Here is a 23154-nt window from a genome sequence, read left to right on the forward strand (position 1 = left end):
CTGCTACAGTAATCAATAATAATGATAATATATCAAATGTCTGAATATGTAAATAGCCTTAACAACAACAACAGAATAGGGAAGAATTAAAAATAACATTTTAAAAAATCAGGAAAGAAGGAAACCAGGAAAGGGCTGTTACAAATCTCATGCTGCGCCACACCCCACTCCTTGTGTGTTTGCACATTGTCTATTTAGATAATAAAATCTACTGAATGGGGCACTTCAGAGGGCTTTGTCGTATGATTTCACCCTATGCAGAGAGATGCCCTGTGGGGAAGAATGTCTTGTGCAACACACACTTTCCAGTCCACTACTTCTGCAGATTCTTGAGATCCATTGCAGAGCTTATTGGCTGTGAGTTGGTTCCCTTCCCAAGTAAACAGAGCCTGCTATACACTTTAGAGACATGCGTAAAATGCATGCTCATCCTGGGTCCAATCTATTTCCCACTGAAATTGATGGGGGTCTTTCCAGCAACATCGGGGGCAGTTGGATCAGGATTCAGATCAGTCCTATAAGACCTTATGATGGGCTGAGTTACTGTGCAGAAACACGCACACACACAGAGTGACAGAGAAGATAAACAAGGCAGATGAATAAAGTGGATGGATCCTAGGAATGCACTTGAATGTGAAAAATAAATTATGAATATCATAAATATCTGTGTGTTTGGAGCTCTGCCACGGACATTTAGATGAAAATGATTTTTTAGGCAAGTAGGATTTGCCATAGCAGAACAGATCTGTAGTCCATCTAGTTCCAGTATCTAGCCTCTGGCAGTGGCATATACCAGATGCTTCAGGGGAAGGTGATAAAAAGAAGTACACAGTGCACCTGGCCAATTATGTAATACTACCCTAGCAGGAGGGGTGAATTCCTTCCTAACCCCAGCTGTTGATTCACTTCTGCACTGTAGAATGGGGATTGAAAGTGCCTGTGATCTCTATTCTATTCTACTAGAGGAATTCCAGATTCCTAACTCGTTGGAATGATTCCAGATTTATACCAGTGTAATTGACAGCAACGTGCGGCCCTTTATCCTTAATGATACTGCATGAATCAAATCCTTTTTAAGGTCCTACTAAGGAATTTGCTTCAATATCCCATCTTAGAAAATTGGGTAAAAGTGGCAGGAGTTTGTATGTTCCTGCACACTCACTGTTTGACACTTCTATTTTGTGCCTTTGGTTTTGCACATGCAAAACCTTGGACATGCCTGCGCAAATCATTTGTCCATGCAAATTGGACAGTTAGGCAAGAGAGCCAATAATTATTGCGTGTCCTACTCCTTGTCCACTGTACATTCCAAACCAATACCAGAGACAGATTACTAGGCAGTAAAGGATTGAGAAATATATTACGAGGATGGAGAGAAAACTCAACAGTCCACAAGCCACATTTCAGTATTGAAGATGGAGAACTGCTAACATGAACGGCCAGAGAGAAAGTGGAGCTGCCAGGCTGTTACAGTCCCACTCTACCACCGCCACTGTTGCTCTTGCTACTGCTTTTCTAATACCACTTCCTCACTTGTTACTGCCCTTGGTACAGTCACAGTTCCATGGCCACCCCGGGACGCTGGAGCTGGGAGATTACATTAGATGAGTTGGAGGGGGAACAATGCAGAATGCGTTTCTGGAGCTGTTGGAAGGATATTTGTCAGGGAGGGGTGGTAACAAGGAGGAAAGCACTGTGAGTAAGGCTCATGTCTGGGAGTCTAGTGTGCATCTGACAGACTCTGTGCAGACCTTGGATGCATCTCTCTGAGCCATAGTTTGTGTGTCTATTAATAGCTACCTTCCAGGCCCATCACTGGTGGTAAAGGGCTTTGAGATCCTCATGTGCAAGGCAGTAGATACAGACAAAGTATTGTCATTATCTTGAATCCCAGGCTGGTCATGCCAATACTGCAGCTATCGCTGCACATCAGCATAGATCCTTGTGCTTCAAGTGAAAACTGAGGGACAAATGAGCAAGTGCTGCTGAGTTCAGAAAACCCCTGTGATAGTCACATTCTAGATAAACTATCAAACAAGCTCTTGCCCCCTCCGCCATGTATCCCCCCCCCCCACACACACACACCTTTTTCTGACTCAAGCTTCATGTTACATCCAACAACTGCAAGCACATACTGGCCCACAATGGCAGCAGTGTAGACAACAGCACTGGAGCCAAGGTACTTGCAAGTGCCAGAACTGAGATAGTCGACTTAGACAGACCAGATACCCATGTCTGCTTGGCAGGAGGAGGGATCCCACACCAGGCCAGTGATTGCAAATCAAAGAAGGTCAGAGAGCCAAGTGAGCATCCTTACGCCACCACTACGGTCTGTGATCACTGGTTTTCCATGGAGTGGCTGGTTACGAACCTGCACTACAGGAGCAGGTGAAATTGAATCAAAGGATTTTAGGACACTTGCCACAAGCACCCTCCAGCTCCAGGTGTTGCGTCACTAAGCAAATCTCAGGCTCTCACCACATCAGGACACGAGTCCAAGGGAACTGTTGTCACATACGGCTTATGCAGTTACCATATGCTTTGCAGTATGGGCCGGCCCGGGAGGACGGGCAGAGGGAGGGAGGGGGCAATGGAATGAAGGATGCACATGCTGGAGGGGGCTCCTGTCAATGTTAGTAACAGCTCCACTCTTCCCCCTACACTGCATGCTCTCCCTTCCTTCCTTCCTTCCTTCCTGCCGCAGGCTTTCTAGCTAAGCTCTTCACAAATGTCCAATTATTCTGGCTGCTTCTTTGACAGACGAAAAGGAGCCCATTTTCAGAAAGCACTGAGCCCTCTCCTCCAGGGCCCACAAGCTGGGCTGCTGGAAATCCAGGCCCTCCCAAACCACTAGTCCCTTCTGATAATCTTGGCCTCTTCTAAGCACATGGGAGGGCAGCAGCGAAAGCAGGAGCCAGTTGCAGTAATGCTACACCGCAGCGTCCTCACCGCGCGTGTGCTGCACGCACATATACACACACAAGCTGGCGAGGCAGCAAGCCCGGCATTTCTTGGCTCCTGCCGCCTGCCCATGGAAGCTGGCTCGGAATGCAGACTGTGGGAGGAAACATCAAAGTTCATTGTTTGGATTAAATATTTTTCTTGGCCATCCCTCTGTTGCTGAGTGTCGTTTATTTTATTATTTTTTCTCTCCCTCCTCCCCCTCCTGAGGCAGTCAGGCATGTAGAAAGGAAATCAGCTCTGAGCCACACAGTGAGGGCCCAGAAGGTAACAGAGCTGAATGCTGGCCAAAGCCCCTGGGCATTTCTCTCCATTGAGGCCAGGGAGGCCTCCATGACCCTTAGACATCTCAGGACCCTGCAATTTGTAAAGCCATTGCACTACATTGCTAAGCTGACTGCAGTGAGTGAGAAACTTCAGACAAAGGAGCTACACATTCTTCCTCCTATTTACTCTGGGCTCTTCACAGGTCTGTGTGAGCATATTGTGTAGCAGCTCCCCATATCTCTGTCCCCACTCCGCTTCACTCCACAATCACACACTGAGAAAACGGGGTATTTCTGTTTGAAACCTAACACTCCATGTACAAATATCAGTTCTGGTTTCTGTTGGCTCTGGTACCATTGGCTTAACAATGTGCTTTACCCATGATCCATGCAGGGAACGGCTCACCCAGTAACGAACATCAGGGCTCTCTAGAAAGTTTCTTGACACCAGTGGGCAGTCTGCTCCTTCTATCCCCACAGTTACATTTTCTCAATGGCTAGATGGAAAAGCCCAGTTCAGACCCAGTCTGTAAAGAATGTGCTTGATACAGTTTCACAGATTTTAAGGCCAGAAGGTACTATTACAATTGCCTAACCTGGTTTCCCACACAGATGACCCCACTTTCGAACTATCTGGGTTCTTGTTCCACCAAAGACTATCATGGAATTAGGACATTCCATGGAAGATGCGTGGAAATGATGCACAACTGGAGAATGACGGATGGACACAGTGTGAATGCGGAGACCTCCAAACCATTGAACACATTGTGAAGAAACACCCCATCTTTTCATTTCTGGGAGGTATAGCAAAGGTGCACTCGGCTTCTCCTGAAGCCCTCAATTGGATTTCAGACCTTTCTATTAGCTTGTAAATGTTGCTGTTTCCATATGAAAGACAGTGAAGACCTCCCAGGCAACACAGCTCATTCTCCGCATTGCTGCTTGACCCTGAGGGTATGTCTGCATTGCAGTGTAAGCCCAGGGTTCAAACTCAGATGCAATACTAGTCCCCCTTCCATTGACACATAAATTGCGCTAACCCAGGCTCGGAACTAGTGTCCTGGGACCTCACAAAGGTGGAGGGTCCGCACCTGAGTCAAGCCTGGACCCAAGGTCCAAGCCCTATTGAATTGCAGTATGGACACAGCCCCACTGAGCTCATGCTCTTGGAGTCCACCAAAAGTATCCCACAATTCCATGAGCCAACTTTCTTTGTCCTCTGCACAGTCACATTTGGTAGACAGTCAAGTTTTCCAACACTGAACCACAAACAGAGCTAGAGCAGCCACGTTTTGGGAGGGCGCTAGGAAGTCTAGGATATGGGTGGTTGTACTTGGGCCCATTGTAGATACTGGAGCCCCAGGTTGGGTTTAACAATTCCTAACCCAGGGTTACAAAGGAGTGTAGATGCTCAAGCCCTAGGTTAACCAGCCCAGGGTCTGCTAACTCAAGCTCTACTAACCCTGGGCTTACACTGCAGCGTAGTCATACCCTCAATGACCTTGGAAGACAGCAATGCAGAATGATAAAGGGGGCAACTTGAATCAGTATTCAGGGGTTTGGCACTGGCACCTGCATCAGCATTCCTGGGGTTTTGCACTGTTGTGTGGAACATCACCACGGCTCTGATCCAAAGCACACTGACATCAATGGAACAACTCCCATTGGATGAGGACTGTTAATCCCAGTAGGTCGAGCAATAGTATCACAGGATCTTCCCAGCCTTGCATTTAACTGCTGCAGGGAGGCCAGGTTAGTGAGTGCACCTTGGGATCAGTGCCACCAGGTTTGCACAGAAGAAGGGGAGTTCAATCCAGAAAACTTTTAATTAAAATGTAAACAAATAAAGGAAACTCTCTGAACTCTAAAACCCCCCCAACTCAAACCCATTTTGTCGGAGGAGGGGAGCACATGATCCTCATCTCTATGGGCCAGATATTGAAATCACTACTCAGTCACTCAGGGTATGTCTACACTGCACAATAAGACCAGACTCTGACTCAGGTTAGAGCCCAAGCCCCCCTCCCATCCACACACAAATCAGTCTGACCCAGGTCAGCAAGCACTCAGGACTCAGGTCCTAGGAACCTGCTGAGGGGTGGCTTAGAGTCCGAGTCCCACTGAGACTCGGGTCCAAATCCTGTAATTCTGCAGTGTGGAAACAAGTCAAGCAGGCAGATCTGAGTCAGATGGTCTGCGCAGTGCAGTATGGACGTGTTAGCATGGCTGTGAGACCTGGGTCCAGCAATTGTAAACCCAGGTTTACAACACAGTGTCGATGCTCAAACACAGCTTGGGAACACTGAGTCCACAAGCTTGGGCTTAGCATGGGCTTAGCACGCAGTATAGACATACTCTCAGAGTAAAGCCTGCGGCCCTCGCTAAATTACTCCAGGACTTAATCCTAGCACCAGTGCCATGACACTGTAGTTAGCTCTGATGGAGGGGCAGGTCTAACATGGAGATGCAGGGTCAGCCTCGTGACACCAGCTCTCAGACACCTTGGGGGAAAGAGGTGATGCAAGATAACTGACAATGCCGACAATAGCAAACTGAGGGCTGGGCAAGCATCGGGCACCCTTGGGCAAGTATGCCCATGAGGCTGCTTGCTTGATGCTGGTGCCATGGGGTGAGGAGGAGATGGATGAGACGTCAGTTGGTTCTACGGAGCTACCGGGATGTTTGGGAAGTGGAATTGCACAGCAGTGATGGGCCCCAGCTGCAAACATCTGGACCCTGACCTGAAGCCGACCTTGGCCAGAATCTGGGGAAAGGAGCATGACGTCTGGATCCTGGATTTGGCTCAGATGTGCCTCCATTGCAAAGGTCAGCATATTTCACATGTGGGGCTACTGAGTTAGGGTTGATATCTGCAAATCTACTGGGATGTTAAAAAAAATGCATCTTGACATTTCCTCTGCCTTGCTCCTCTGAAGTGCCGCGCCAGCCTGGCAGCAGAGAACTCTCAGGGACTGAATGCTGGCTCTGCCAGGACACGCAGCACAGCAAGAGCAGAACTCCAGGATGCTGGTGGGGTTTGCTGTGTCAATTTAATAGGGTACGCAGTGCTGAGGTGGGGGCCCCTCCATATCTTATTGGCATGGCGGCAGCAGCCAATCTCAATGTCTAGTTACGAGAAACAGTCCAGGACGTAAAAATATGACCAAATCCATATTTGGTACTTGGTGGTTCTGCTGGATGCCAGTGCAAGTGGCATCAATTAACTGCAGGTCAATGATTCCAACATCCACTTGGGGGAGGGGAATACCGAAGATCCAGCACAATTTCTGATGTGAATTGGTGCAATGTGCAGACAGAAGGGCAAACCCGGGCCCCATCCTGCCTTTCTGGTGCTCCTACTCTTCTTGGGAGCTCTGGGGTGAAGACAACACAGGCTCAGGCCTCCGCTTGGTTTGTTTCTTAGAATGACAGTACTGGAGTCTGTAGTTAAGCACAGTCTGATGATGGGTGCGTCCTTCATGGTGTTTATAGGATCTTCTGTGTCTCTGGGTGAGTACATGGATTGTCTGGGGAGCACCAGGGTGTGCATCCTTGGACTAGTCCTGCATTTGCAGTGAACCCTCCCTGTTTTCCCCAGAGCAGCCCCAGTGGGAAGAAGAGAGAAAACCAGAATTGGCAAGAGGCGCTAAACAAGAAGATGCCACGCACGGCCCGACTAGCATTCCTCTGCTCTCAAAGACAAGTCCCCAGTGCCTTCTGCTCATGTGCTGGTTCTGCGTGTGTAAGGAAACACCAGGGCTTTGTACTCCAGCAGCACCCAGCCTGAAATGCTGCCCTCAGCAGCCTGCCTCTTGCTGTGGGTTAGATCTCCTGCCAAGCCATTCCCGCTAAGTATGCTACAGGATAGAATGGGTTATGGAAAACAAGCCCTAAAAACCACCAGGGCCTCCTGACCCACTTGTATCTGATTTCTGCCAAGTTCTTGTACAGATCTTACACAAAAAGAAAAACAATGTACAAGGCTGGAGGAGCTGAAGATATTCATGTCGGAATAGCAGTTGGCTGTGGCTAGGGAGGTTAGTTATTATCAGAAGGGTCATTGATTTTCCATCTATTTGTCATTAGACGAGAGATAGTGATCAGCCAATAGAAAGAGAGAGAGAGAGAGAGAGAGAACAGGGAAACAAGAGACATAGGGAAGATAACTGACAGATGTTGAGGAAGAGAGACAAGATGGGGAACAACGGGTAGCCAGTGATGTTGAGGTCTGAGGATCCTGAGTGCCTGTGTAGAAAGCGCCCAATGCTGATTATCTAAAGGAGGTCATACAATACGTACAGTATCACTGGGGGTGGGGTGGGGGTGTATATCAGGCAAAGAACAGAATGGGAGTCAGTTACTGGAATACTGTATTCCTGGCTCTGCCTCCAGCTTGCAGTATGCAGTGGTTCTCAACCAGGGGTACGCATATCCTTGGGGGGTACGCAGAGGTCTTCCAGGGGGTACATCAACTCATCTAGAGCTTTGCCTAGTTTTACAACAGGCTACAGAAAAAGCACTACTGAAGTCAGTACAAACTAAAATTTCATACAGACAAAATGAGAAAGTAAGCAAGTTTTCAGTAACAGTGCTGTGACACTTTGGTATTTTTATATCTGATTTTGTAAGCAAGTAGTTTTTAAGGGGGGTGAAACTTGGGGGTAGGCAAGACAAATCAGACACTCTTGAAAGGGGTACAGTCATCTGGAAAGGTTGAAAGCCACTGAGTTAGGGCAAGTCATTTCACCTCCTTGTCTTTCATCTTCCCTATTTGCAGAGTCCCCTTGGTTTTGGATGACCAATAGGAATGTCTGATTTACCTTCTTTCCACCACTAACATGTCCCCTCTCTAAGCTAAACTGTTCTTAGCTTTTAAACCTTTCAACAGCAGGCATTTTATCCATGTCCCTAGACTGGAGTCAGGAGAGCTCTGCCTCCAACCTACTCTGTGACCACGGGCAAGTCCCTTCACCTCACTTTCCCTTTCTGTCCTTCGTCTGTCTGGGAACCAGTCATGCCTTTGGCAGCCCAAGTGCTGCGTAAGGGGCAGTGAGCAGTTACACTGCCTCAGAAGTGGAGTAACAAGCTACTTCCTGGATTTCCCCCACTGCTCCGGAGGATACTCCCTGCAATATATGTCCACCAGGGCCTGGCACATCTGCATTGCCTGGCGCAATGAGGGGCAGAACCAAGGCTCTTGTGCTGGAGGTAGCTGGTGCAATGGGGTGCCTTCTGCCTCCTTATTCCCTCTGCAGGAATGTGTTAGGCTGCGATCCAGCCCTTAATCTGTCAGCAGCAGTAAAGTTTTCCAGCAGCAGTTTTCCAAATAGGAAATGAGGGCCATTAGACCCCAATCACTGGCAGGTTTAACCCTCCCAGCTCTCTTGTCTAGCGGCTATCCTTGAGCCCGTTTTACAGTCAGGTCTGCACTGTCTAAAGCGGCCAACGATTGGGGGTGCCTCAGCTTCTAGGTGCCCAACTTGCCATGTTTGGGGCTGGTTCTCCAGAGTGCTGAGCACCCTCCACCTCCATCTGAAGTCAATGGGCACAGCAGGCATCAAGCCCTGGGGATTTCCAGTGGGGCACCCAGGAAATTGTGACACCCAAATCACTTAATTGGACCTCAGGCAGTGAAGTGACTTCACTTAACTGATGCCACAGCAGGCAGGGAGAGGGTAAGTGCCAGAGCCTGGCTTAGAACCCAGGACTCTCTCGCTTTCAGGCTTGAGCTTCCTCCGCAGCCTGTGCTGCCTCCATGCGCTTGAGTTGCTGCTCCTCCTTGTGACTAGAGGCCAGGTTGGCTGCTCTGGCACCATCAGCGGCATGGGGAACCACAACAAACTCCTGGTCTTTAAGAGACACAGCAGTGGCATTCCTTCAGCCCAGCTGATGGGTCTCTGTTGGAGTGGGCTGCTTTGCACGTTCCAGGCTATCTTCTCAAGAAAAAGGGCTAGAACTTTACTAAAAAAAACCAGCACTGAGATTTGCCTTGGCATTTCCAGGTTCCTAACACTGGGGAGGGGGAGAACATGGTATTCATGGTGCCGAAAGTGCAGCTCTGTGAATAGCAGTATGGGAGCAGGTGGAAAATGCTCCTGGAGAAGAGAGGAAAGGTACTTGCCTTGGACCATGCCAGATGGTGACTGTGTTTTGGAAATGGGTGGGGATTATTTTTCCCCTCTCCGGCCCTCTCCCCCATTACTCACCACTTCAACCACCCTCTCTGGAGGTCCTCAACACCAGAGACCAACCAAGTGGCTAAAGAGAATCGGAGACGACTCTCTTCAGAGCCCATTATCACCATTCCTTAGCTAACTGGATGTTGCACTTACGAGTGATATGAGGAGCTTCTTCCCCATAAACCTGACCTGTGAGAAAGAGCAAGATCACTTGATGTCCCTGTGAAAGGCCATATTCATTGCTAACCAGCCCAGCCGTCCCCATGCAGAGGGCAGTGTGATAATTTCACTGCACACACCAGTCCTCTAGAGGCCACCATCCTCCTCCTTTATAACACTAGTTCCACAAGCACCTTTCCGGTACATCGCCCCTTTCATTACAAAGGACTTTCAGAGCCTTGCCAAATTTAGAGAGGAATCAGTTCTCCCACCGCTGAAGTGCAATCACTTCTGAGGCGGAACAAGGCATCTGTCTAACAGTGCACAGCAACATCACAAAACAGCTTACGGCAGGAAGGGAAGGAGAACACTATTTAGCAAGACAACATTTTGCCACTCAAACTACTATTTGGCCAGGACACGCATTTTAACACCCATGCTCTCAAAGCTGCCGTGTGGTCTTTAATGACCAGCATGTTGGTCTTACATCTCCTACAAAAGATGGCATGCACTGCAGCACAGCCTTTCTATATACCATATTGGAGCCCGGCTTCAATACTGAGTCAGAGGGGAATGAACTACCTAATGAAACATCAGCGCTACTTTCTGCAACACCAAGGAGATCCCGCATCCAAGAGCAGACAAAGACCCAACCCCAGTTATGCTTAGGAATTCAGGGGAGATCATAGCCCAGTGCAGTAGGCAGAATAAACAGAGCTATGAGTTAAAGGGTCTGCCTACACAACAGATTTCTAGCAAGTTTGTAATCAGGTTGTATCACGGTTGATTCCACACACAAACCATATTTACCCATGGTTTCTAGGATCTACCTACGCTACAAACACAACTGAGCCAGAGGTCTTGGTTATAACTCCTTTCTAAGCTGTAGTGTGGATGGGACTTTAATCATGTTCTGCAGATAGGCTAAATCCTGGGTATGTCCTGTGTGATTGTCTTGTGTTTTGACCCTGCCTAGGAGCAGGGCTCTAACATGACTGTCAGACTGTAACCAGCTTTCAGTACATGTACAGCCATGACCACATTTGTGTGTAACCAGCTTAGTTCGCCTTTCCTTCCAAGTTTCCATGTAGGAAGGCATCTCAAAGTGCATTACCCTTTATGAAAAGCATTCTCAATCCTCTGCTCTAGCACTAGCGGCTGAGGCAGTATGGGATAGCTGTCCACAGTGCATTCATACAAATGGGCCTGTACAATGAGGTAGAAGCAGACAGGACAACGTAACTGACACATACAATGTAATTTATTCCGTCTGTCAGGGTGGTTAAGCACTGGAATAAATTGCCTAGGGAGGTTATGGAATCTCCATCATTGGAGGTTTTTAAGAGCAGGTTAGACAAACACCTGTCAGGAATGGTCTAGATAATACTTAGTCCTGCCATGAGTGCAGGGGACTGCACTAGATGACCTCTTGAGGTCCCTTCCAGTCCTATGATTCTATACTTGTGCCAGGAAAAGCATTGCAGGGTATCCCTGACAAATCATGTTATGAACTAGGATGATGTCAGATGAGCATATCAAAGACTGGTTGCATACAATATTGTTCTATTTGCAGTGTGGAAGGAACCTTACAGGAGTGGAAAGATTTGAACATAGATGCTTCCACTTTCCAACCAAGGGCCCATGGTCTTGACCCCAACACATCAAACATTAGGGGTCCCTAGAAAAACAGCAAGGCCAAGAGGAGGTAATTCTTCCTCTTCACATAACAGCCCCTTGAGATTTCTTAACCATATTTATCTACCTCTTTAACTATATAGCTCCCTGGAGAGGGGGATTTTGACGTCTGAACCCACCCTGTCCCTCATGAACCCTCCGAAAACCAAGTCAAACAGGATTCAAAAAAAGAGGATGGATTTTTTCTTCCAGAAGTTCTTGACAAAAGAGCAAGCGAGGAATTGTTTGAACACAGCAGGGGGAGGGAATGCGCTATTAGTGGCAGAAAGAACTTATCATCTTGAGTCCGGTATGATAGGCTTCCAGTCAGAGAAGTGACTGTTCAAACTGCAACCTGCCCTCCATCGGTTTATTCTCTGTTTGCATTGTCTCTGCATCTTACAGCATCACCAGGAATGGGGAACTTGGAGCTGGGACAGTTGGCGGTTTTAGTGCTGCCACATGTGGTAGAACGGAACCCAGCTTGTCAAACGTTAACTTTTTCAATCAGCTGTGACTTGAAGACAAGGGCATCCCAGTCCTGCAAGGGGTGGGACCACCTCTGACTCTCGTTGACTCCACTGGGAGTTGGGGGCACCCATCCTATTGCACAATTGAGCCCCTGCCATATTTACACAGTTGTATGCAGTATAGTTGTAGCCATGACAGTTCCAGGCTATTAGCGAGACAAGGTGGGTGAGGTAATATCTGTTATTGGACCAATTTGTTTGGGGGAGAGAGATAAGCTTTCCACAGACCTGGAGTGATTTTGTTGCCACCATCACAGCACAGGAACACATGAACTCTGTGCTACAGTGGCTCTGACTTGGCACCAAAGACTACCTCAGGCTTCCCTCCCGCCCATCGCCCCCCAGATGCTGCAAGAAGCCAATGATTCCCAGGTTCCTATATGGCGAGCAGGAGTCACAGGCTGGCCACCTAAGGCCTGGGTCTGGAATATGTATAAGACAAGCTGGAGAGAGAGAAGGGAGAGGGCATAAAAGCAGGGCCAGGATTAGAGAGAATTTATGGAATGCAGCCACAGATGGATTGAATTAGGGATTGAAATATTGCTAGGATCTACTACTAACCTCAGAGAAACTACACTCGTGTGTGTACATGTCTAGGTACAGATCACACACTCACGCACACACAATGCTGCTGTTATTGCACAAACACACTCAATTCCCCCTCCCTCCCTCCAGTGCCCCTTTGCCAAGTATCTATTGCAGATTCCCGGGAGCAAAGTCCTGATTTCAGAGGTGGATCAATAGCTTCATCTCAACAGCCTGACAGCTAACTTAAAACACGGGCTAAAGGCGATGCCATGTCTCCCTTTGCTATGCTATGAAGGCTGGTGATCCAATTACTCATCACAGGCCATCACCCGGCATGAGAACTGCTTTCAGAACAGAGCTGAGGGCATGGAGTTAAGGAGCCCCCCCAAAATGCAGCATCCAAGGCTTGTGGGATCCAAGGGTAGAGACTTAAAGCTATTACAAGACTAAGTCAAATAAAGGCTGTCCAATTTCCTCCTTTTCCTAGAAAGTGTACAGCAAGGGGTGTCGGCTGAAATGCAGCAACACAGAGCTCCTGCCGGCCACCCGCACAGAAGGAGTGAGTCATCACATGCCAGAACAGATTTGACTACAGAACCACCTTTGTTAAGAGCTGATTTACAACCAGGAACATAGAAATTGCTACACTGGATCAGACCAATGGCCCATCAAATCAGCAATCCTGTGTCCAAGAGTGGCCAGGACCAGATGATTCCAAGTGAGGCGCAAAATCCTCCCGATACAACCGATTGTGCCATCTGATGTCATAGAAGGGAAGTGGCTTCCTGAATCCTGCTGGGGATAATGTGTTTCCTAGAAGCGTCAGGATCAATAGTCCTTATAACTAGGGCCCTACCAAATTCACATTCCATTTTGGTCAATTTCACAGTCATAGGATTTTAAAAATAGTAAATTTCATGATTTCAGCTATTGAAATCTGAAATTCGATGGGGTTGTAATTGTAGGAGTCCTGATCCAAAAAGGAGTTGTGGGGGGGTTGCAAGATTATTGTAGGGGGGGTTGCAGTACTGCTACCCTTACTTCTGTGCTGCTGCTGGTGGCGGCGCTGCCTTCAGAGCTGGGCAGCTGGAGAGCAGCGGCTGCTGGCCAGGAGCCCAGCTCTGAAAGCAGAGCTGCCACCAGTGGCAGCGAAGAAGCAAGGATGACATGGTATGATATTGCCACCTTTGCTTTTGCATTGCTGCCTGCAGACCTAGGCCCTCAATCAGCAGCTGCCGCTCTCTGGCCGCCCAGCTCTGAAGGCAGCAGTGCAGAAGTAAGGGTGACAATAGCATACCATGCCATCCTTATTTTTGCGCGGCTGCTGGAAGGGCGCTGCCTTCAGAGCTGGGCACTTGGCCAACAGCCGCCACTCTCCATTTGAGAGCATGTCTTTCTCTGTTTGAGAGTATGTCTGCACTGCAATCGGAGGTGTGATTGCAGCATGTGTAGGCACACCCATGCTACCTTTAATCTAGCTAGTGCAGCTAAAAATAGCAGAGAAGATGCAGCATCATTGACCCTGGTGCGGGCTAGGAATGCAAATATGTATCCAGGATTCTGGGTGGTCTTGAACAACTCCTACAGACCTCTGAGCCGCCACATCTTCACTGCTATTTTTTAGCCACACCAGCTAGATTAAAGCTAGTGGGGCTATGCCTAAACTTTCTGCAATCACCCCCCCACCCTGCGTGTGCAGCGTGGACCTTGCCCTGAGATTGTGAGTATCCCCTTGTTCTTGTGTTATGGGAGAGGGTGAACGGGAGCACTCGGCTGGTTTTCACTATATCAGGTAACGACAAGGCAAAGAACACTTGGTGAATGAAAAGCTCCCAAATAAAGTTATTAGTGATTAGCCCGTTACTCCAGTTTTCAATAAAACAACAGCTAGAAACATTCCAAACACTTGGTTTGAGAACTGCCTGTAATTTCAGGGTGGAAAAATATCAATGATTTTTTTTAAAAAATCAGATTTTTTTATTTAAATCATTTTTTTTTATAAAATGCTTTTTGAGGAAAAACCTATCTAAAGATAGTTTTAATTAAGATACATTATAGCTCAAAGATATCTCATCATGGAATAGGGATGAGAAATTCTAATTCTATAGTATGAGACAATATATTCATGTAATGATTAAGAAAAGTTTTGTAAATGAGTTCCAATAGTTCATGGAATAGGGATCCAATCTTATAGGGTTCCAGGGGCTTCTGTATAGATTATTTAGGTTAATCTTTCTATCTACCCAATGGGACTCAGTGTTCAGTCTAGAAGATACTATCAGAGATGCTTAGTTTTGCAGTTCTCAAACTGTGGATTTGTGTTTCCAGAGATAACATACTTGTTAACAGCAAAAATGTTTTTAAATAAATAATATATAGAGGTGAGCAATAACAGACCTCAACCCTATTGTCCCTCTACAAATTTGTGCACATAGAGTCAATCCCTTACCTCTCTCTAAAAGTGCAAAGTTTCAAAAAGTTCAATGAATAGAAGATTGTTGGGGATGGAATAGATCTGGACAAGGAGAAGAAGTCTGGAGATAAATGTGAGCAGGGTGGGACAGGCAGTAGAAACAAAAGTGAAACTGTTTGAGCAGCATATTCCAGAAGTCTTGAGGTCTTTCTGATGTAGCCTTCATTGATTTGAGATCTACCATTGCATTCTCTCACTAGAAGGGAAAACCTATAATGGCAGCTGGCCGTAAAAGAGACCCAGTTTGGGAATAAGAACCATTCAAGAAATATATGTTTGCTGATGACGTTTTAAAGAAAGTCACACCGGTGAACTGGTGGAAGTCACATAAGCACTTGGATTCAGAGACTGTTGAAGTGATAATCTCACTTTTAACAGCAGTAGCCTTTTCTGCTGGTGTAGAAAGAATATTTTCTTCCTTTGGACTAATTCATTCCAAATTGAGAAATCGTTTGGGACCTGAAAAATCAGGAAAGCTTGTTTTTCTTTTCCAGATTATGAACAAACAGGAAAATGAAGGTGAAGACGACTGAGTTAGCTTCAGAAGCCAATATTTTAAGTTTCTCATGTTGACCTGGCTGACATAGTCGATTTAATTTTTGCTTTTTTTTAATATTTAATTTAACTATTTTAGTTAAAAACAATTTTAACAAAAACAAACCTGATTTTAAAAAACTTGAATGTTTAACTAAATTCAAAAATTCATATGCTTGTTTTGTTAAAATATTATGTTTGCTGTTGAAGAAAAAAATCCAGACTACATAACGTTGTTGTTTTAGTTAAATAAAACAATTTAAATGTCTGTCTGGTAATGTTCTCCTCCTAATACAGCATGGCAAGAAAATCCTCCAAATATTAATGATTAACCTGTTGAATTGGAGATAGTTCACCTCCCAGTGACTTTGTAAATAACTGCTTCAATTACCTTTGGTAAATGAAATAATCAAACAAACATTTATTTTCTGATATATCTGTAAAACTAATCAGAAAAGTTTTCGAAATAAATCACTTAAAAAATGTATAGTGTGTACCTTCTAAAAATGAAACCTACATCTATCTCTGAGTTGTGAAGAATGTGTATTAAGGTTATAACAAGCAACAAGAATGCACTTTTATGTAGAAATCCATGATTAAATCGAGTCTTCCAGTCTAGTAATTTAAATCAATTTGATTTAAATCAAATCCACCCTGTGTAATGTGATGCCAATTTGTGTCCTTGTTACAGTCTGTGTCATGAGGATCGGAAGTCTGATGCCCCCTTCAATTATAAGGAGCTACATTCTGCCCTCAGATCTACACACACAACTTCCAGTGTCTTCAAGAGGACCTATGTGGAGGTATCTGTAGGCAAAGTCCACTCAGCATTCCTCAGAGACGATTTCAGCTCTCAGTTGCAAGTGTGACTCCCATGGATTTCAATAGAAGTTGTACTCATGTAACCAAGAACAGAATTTGCACCTTAGCATTCATGCAGTGCTTTATATTTTCAAAACACTTTACAAACATTAATTCATTATCCCTACACTCACCCTGTTGGTCAGGGGAAATTATTACCCACATTTTACTGACTCACCGAGGCACAGAAATGGTAAGTTAATTGCTCATGGCCATACCATGAGTCAATGGCAGACCCAGGAAAGGAACTGGGAAATTCCTGCCTCTCAGTCTTACATATGAACTTCTAGAGCACTGCATCAGATTATCGGAACAATCAGTTCATTATTAGTCATATGACAGGTGGACACAGGGAGAAAACATAATAGCCAGCCGTTACATCTATAGTACATTGTATTGAGGACCATCAGTAGATCATATCATTCCCTATGGCTCTGCACAGGAGAATCGTTAGGTATTTCAGGTGCCATTTTCATCCTTCTTAGGACCATGTTGGTAACTGGGTTGGAAGTTGATATCTTCGCACCACTCTGAAGCCATCTGCTGATGGCCCATCTGTCATGTTGCTCTTAGTTCTCATGCAGCTAGCCCTTCCTGTCTGCCTGCAATGGTGACGTGCAGACAGGTGCCGCGAGGGCAAGGAATGCAAGCCGTAGGTGGGTTCTCATGCCCAAAATAGTGTGCTCACATCTGATATTGGGAGTTCAAAACCAGTGCGCAATTTGTTTTTGCAAACCACCCCACTCCTGCTAAATGGAACCAAGACATGTTTGCTTCACTGCATTGTTTGGATTGGGTGGTGTTTTGAGAGCCACATGGGACGACACCTCATGGTGAATTAACAAAGATGGGTAGTAAAATAGTTGCCTAAACCACTCCCACAATGCAGTGTGAATAAGAGACCATGCAGTCAGAGGGACCGCGACAGAGAGCTGTAGGTGGCAGCCAATTCTCAACCACGAGCAGCAGCACAGGTCAACCGAGCAATCACTGAAGGTGGGGGAAGAAGCAGCCTGCTCATTCTTCCCTCATCAGGAGGACCCGATGGTCCCTCCTGGGCTACTCCCTGCCCTTGGCCTAGGAGGTGTGAGGCTGAGTCTTAGCCAGCGAAGAGGTTAATGTGGTGGCCTAGGAAACAATGCCACAAAGCGCCCAAATGCCTCATCCAGTGGCTTCCTTCTGCAGCACTGGGCTTTCTGATCTCTCTTCCCAACTCACACTGTCCTCTGGGTGTTTATTTCCCCGGCACACTCTGCATTCCCCCCCATCCCCCTTACTGCCATCTGTTTTTCTACTGATGGCACAGGATGAGCTGTTCCCCTGGCCTTTGAGCTGCAGAGCCCACTCCACACTAAATTGCTTTCCTGATGAGCGCTCCGAACACTCTATCCCTCTCTCGCTCTTTGCATTACGTCCCTCACCACGCTCTGGATGGGGAATTTGGCAAGAGCCAGAGAGAGAGTGTCAGATGGACAGCAAGATTAATGGGTGGAGAAGGAAGACGGGGAGAGACGGGGCAGTTGGACTGCTCCAGTGCCAGATGCATGATGGAGACAAGGTAAATTATTCCAATGTCATCAGAAAGTGACTTCATATTTCCAGCTGGAGGCTTGGAAGCTAGAGCTCCCTAGAATTACTCCAGCTAGGGCTGGGACAGGTTGGAGCCTGCCCTCAGCCAGCACTCCTACACCCCACCTGCTAGTCACTCCTGTTGGAAGAGACTGCAACTGTAGTCAGCAAGAGTTCCTGCACAGCCAGTGATTCCCTCATAATCAGAGGCCCTGGGGTGGCTAGGTGCTCTCTCATACCCAATGCTCCTGCTGGCAGAGGCTGGGACTGGAGTAGCTTCTAGCTGCCCCTCAGCCAGCACTCCTGCACCATTCTCTACAAGGCTCTTGTTCAAAACAAGAGGTGAGGTGCAGAGCCCTGAAGCATGAGGCTCAATGGCTCTTCCATACCATTTTCGTTGTCTTTAGTTATGATAATCTGGATAATCTTGATATCCGTATAGCTACCCAATTCTTTATTGACACTTACATTGCTTCACTGGACTCAGGGGAGGAATCACTCCCTTTGATTTAAAGCCCTGCTTTGTGAAATGTACCAGATTGGCAGCCCTGGAGACTCAAGTCTCCTATTTATCCATGGAATAGGGCAGAGCCATGCAAGTGGCTTTCGTACAGCCCTGCCACAGGCCTCGTTCCTGACCTGGAAGGGGAAGCAGGAATTTTACAAGTATTCAGGCCTTTACTTCTTTGTTGAAACTGCCAACAGCAGCAACTGGTTAGGGGCTCCCTGGGAGATGGGCTGAAACCAGCAAACTCATTTCACCAAACAGCCCTGAGACGGTAATGCCATCCACTTGCTACTTACCTGGACTGGCCCTGGAGGGTGACCTGACCGTCTCTGAGTCCTTAAGTTCCTCCTCAAAACTCGCCCGTTGTAATAAATACAGTAAATGGAGATACTACACAGTCAAGAGAAGCACATGAAGCACCATACAACATGATCAAACAGTGTAAAGTTGCTCCCAAATGCAAGCTGCTTCCAATGAGACAACATGTCTTGTGCTCATGGGTCTGTGTCATTCTCGTGCCCAGCAGCACTCCACCGACTGGTGACCGATTAAGCCATTCAGCAACCCCCTCTCTGGAACTTGCGTCTCAAACACGTTAGGCACACATACTCGCTCATCACTCATTTATTTCACCCTTTTGCATTCATTCATTAGCTCTGTGCGGTGGCCTGTAGAATTAAATTCCTGTCCAGCTTGTCTTATGGATACAGGAGATAAAGGACAGCATAAAAGAGCTGACAAGAGCCTTCTCCCGGAACCTGAACTTCAAAGAAGTGTGAATAAATTCATCCCTACACCCCCAAGCTTTGGGAAAGTTCCGATCTGCCTCCTAACTCTGTGGTGTGGACCTCATCTCTAACAGTTGTTCATTTCACACTTCTTGTTGCTAGCCTGGGTCCAGAGTGACAGAAATCACACGAGAAAACCTCTGTTCATAAGATTTCAAGACCAAACTTCTAAACTCACATCATCTGGAGATTTCAGATTAGTCAGGCTGGGCACTTATTCCAACCTTTTGGGCTTTGCCCACCAGGGGAGACATCCTAGCAGGAGAGAAGGTGCTTTGAAAATCCAAACTTGTCATTGTCACGTTACTCAACTGGTGCACAGGCTTTTCCTTTGCTTATGAAGAATACTCACCCTGGCCTCTTTGCTAAGCCAGAAAATCCTGCCATAGACCATTCAAACTCTTGCCAAGGCAAACTAGCCCCACCCCTATGACGGACTGAGTCTGAAACCCCAGCCCGAAGTGCTGTTCATGCCAGGGGCCTTACCTCACATGACTGGATGCAGTGAATGACTGTAGGGTCTGGGTGCCACCGCAGCCGGCCAGTGCACACAATGTTCTATGGAGAAAAAGGAGAAAACCGCTGTCAGGTGACTCAGGAAAGGCAAAGGTGCCCTAGGAACCTATTAGAATTATTATACCACCACATCTCTCTGCATCACCAGGATTCCACTCTCTCACCACCCCTCAGATCCTGTCATAGCCAAACTCCTGCCAGCTGAAGAGGTCCAGATGGGGACCTTCTTTCCATGCCTAACGAGTACGAGTGCTGTTGAGTTTGAAGAGAGCAGGGACTGAGAACTTGGCATCTCTGAAGAAGATGATTAAAGAATAAAAAGGAATTAAACTCTCCAGAGCAAGAGAGGTGGTGGAGGCCAAGGACATGACGGCTCAATGCACTGGCTTGTCACACTCGGGTCAGCTCCTCTAGAGATGCTCAACTGGTTCACCAGTCAGATGGTCCCAGATAAGAAGGTCTGGCCTCAGCACTAGTGGATAATCAGCTAACCATGAGCTTCCAGTATGACTCTGTTGCCAACAGAGCTACTGCAATCCTGGGATGTATAAACAGGGGATTCTCAAGTAGGAAGAGAGAGGCAGAAGCTGAGCAATCCCATGGCTGTGAATTGAAATGTCTGGCTGGGCGATCGAGAAGCCCAGCTGTGCATGAGGATGTTCCACCTAGCTGGGCAGTCCTATTGGCTGGGTTTCCCTCTGCTTGACATAAACATATCTTTGAATAGCGGATGGCAGCCCAAGGGCACGTAAATAATCATTGCACTGAGCATGCTCTCAGCTCTGTCCCGCAGCGCTTATCCTTACAGCGAGGGCCTTCCAATCACCCCTGCTGTTCTCAGTTTTCCCAGGGGCTAAAAAAGCAGCCCCTCTGTTTAACCCCTCCCTCCGCCCCCAACCTCCATAGTTTTTCTCAGTCTCTCACCCATCGCCCAACTTTGTTCTCACTGTGTCCCCTCCTCAATTCCAATCTCTTCAGTCATAAGGGAGAGTCTATCCCTAGGCCATCACCCTCCACTCAGGGTCTCCGAATTCCAGCCAGGACAGTGGCACAGAATGCTGGCTGAGGGAGCCGAGCCTGTTCAGTTCCTTTTACCTAACAGCCACGCAGAACGCTTCAGCAGCGTACAGACATTAAGTAACTGATCCTCCCCACAGCCCTGTCAGATGAAGGCAGTATTACCCCTCCACCCATGGTCTAGAGGAGGATATTAGGGCAGAGAGATGGAGTGACCTGCCCAAGGCATGAAGCCAGTCAGTGGCGGAGTCAGAACCCTATGTCACTCTAAGTAAGTAGGCTCATTGTGGACCCCCACCCTTTTCTTCTCCGCTGGAATGGCAGCTCTTGCTGCAGAGGTCCCTGACCAACGGCCAGCACTCTGAGAAGAAAGCATGCTCAGAGGGAAGAAAAAAATGTCTATCAGCAGGGAGGGAGGAAGGAGCAGAGGCGAAGGAAGCGAATAAAACATGTTTCAGTGACAGGTCCTGGCAAAGGGAAGACATTTTCTTAAAATAACCCCTTCCCCTGCTCTCCTCCCCCCCATTCACGAGAGGCGATGGTGCTGGCGGAAGGAAAGCCAAAAGCCGGCGTCCTGCAGAGCTGAGCGCTATGATCCTTCATACCCGAGGCCTCCTTCCAAGACCCAGCTAACGATCCCACATGCCACAGCCCTTCCCCAGCCCCCGACTGGGCCCTTCCCAGGCCGGTGATTTTGCAGCCAGTCTGATTCAAACTGGCGCACAGGAGTATCCACAGGCATGAAGTTCTGGTAACCCTGAGCCTCCTACAGGCTCCCAGGAGGGGAGAAAGGTGGCTGGAAGAGAACGTTGGCTCCCAATAATATTACTTGCTTCTCTTCCACCCCCTCTGACGCGTTTCATTTTTATTTTAAGAAATATTACCCCTGGCGGAGCTGCTTTTGGATGTTATAATCCCAAGTATTTGAGCCTTTCTGCTGGAAAGCACATGAGGGGAGGGAAAGAGAGAGGGCAGTCGGGGGAGGTGAAGGCTCCACACTTCACCACCATCAGGCATTAGAAACAATCTGCAATGAGTCCCCGGAGCTGTCAACAGGTGAGAGCGCCCTGAGACGCCTGGCAGAAGTTTAGCCTGAGCTGCTAGTAAGTCTGCCAGACACAAGTGTTGTTTTGGCTTTGTGTGTGACTGCAGCTCCTGTATCTATGTTGTTTTGTGTATTTGCTAAAGACAGTGGCCCATGGGAAGAGACTTTCCAAAAGCACCTAAGGGATTTAGAAGCACAAGTCCTACTGAAGAATCAGTGGGATTCATGCTCCTAAATCTCCTCCTGGATTTCTGCAGCACCTTCCATCCCCCGAGAGTCCAAAGCAGTGGATGGACACTTTCTAGTCTGTGTCTTTGTACTGCATAGAACACACAGAAACCGTGTGTTAAAGTTGCAGGCTCAAGCACTCGCTAGTTAGGAAATGCCTGAATTAAGGTTGCCTGTGCTATCCTGATTTGGCTCCCTTGTGCATATGTTGTATGACAAAGTATTCAATGACATGCCTCACTCAGTGCGCAGGATGGACAGTGCTCACTGAAGGAGCAGCTAGCCAATATTTGGTTTTCTCCTCTTTGTCAAAGGGTGGCCCCAGGCCTTATTTATTGCACGCTACTCAAACACTGCTCTGAAGACAGAATTATTAACTTCCTCATGGGCTTTTCTCCTGGTACTCGTCATTGTAGCTCAAGTGGCAGAGGTCTTTGTGGCGGTTCTAAAGATTCCTGATGATGACCCATGTGGTGTCAATGTGATTCCACTTGATGGAATTTCTGTTTTTCCAGTTTGCACATCAGGAGATACTGGGATGAGGCACCAAGAGGAAGAGAAAGACTAGACTGATAGCTGTAGTAGGTTACTGTCCTCTTTGTGAACCAGCCACTAAACTCTAGAGGGACCCACTTTGGCAGCGGGTTTCACAGCTATTTGATGAGAGCAGGGGAATGCTGAGGCTCTGGATTCCTGGGTTCCAGTCCAGGTTCTAGAGTGGGCCTGTTCCCCTCAAGCCTGACCCCTTCTGTCAATGTACCCTCTAGCCTGTCCCTGTACCAGTCCTGTCTCTCCTCCTCCACCCCAGAAGCTCTTCGCCCCAGTCAGTCCCAGTCATCTCACCAGCTCCCTGCCCAGCCAGTCCCAGGTCCTCATCTGATCTCAGTCTTACCCTGCACCCCTCAGTCTCACACTCCCACACTCCCCCATGCTCCCCTGTTCCAGTTCCCCGGTTGCCCTGGATTTAAAGGGTGTGTATACCCCAAAATGTAATCAAGTTAATTGCAACCATAAATATGTGCATTCAACCACCCTAAATTAATAAACTAGACCACCACATAGAGGGTTAATTTAAAAAATAGGCTTTCAAAAGCAAGGGCATATCTAGCTGGCAGTTTCTGCTAATCAAAATAAAAACAAACAAACAAGTAAACAACTAAGTCTAAAAACATTAATAATGAAAAAACCATAAGTCTAGATGCTTCTAATATTAACAGTTTATTAAAATTTAAAAAATAATAATACAGTAGGGGTCATTATAACCTATGTGTTTTATAAAAATTAATGATAAAAAATTAGCTAATAAAGTATACTTTGG

General features: G+C 47.1%; 1 protein-coding gene across 1 annotated transcript in view; it reads right to left on the minus strand.

Annotated features, from left to right (window-relative positions):
* The window catches only part of PAPPA2 (pappalysin 2), a 184345-nt gene that overhangs the window by 29853 nt on the left and 131338 nt on the right, over window positions 1-23154 (minus strand). The window contains exon 21 of the mRNA XM_065553642.1: window positions 19517-19588. Coding sequence (XP_065409714.1) covers window positions 19517-19588 — 72 coding nt within the window. The remainder of the gene's footprint in view (window positions 1-19516; window positions 19589-23154) is intronic.

This window comes from Chrysemys picta, chromosome 8 (genome assembly GCF_011386835.1).
Source record: "Chrysemys picta bellii isolate R12L10 chromosome 8, ASM1138683v2, whole genome shotgun sequence".
Taxonomy (NCBI): Eukaryota; Metazoa; Chordata; order Testudines; family Emydidae; genus Chrysemys; species Chrysemys picta.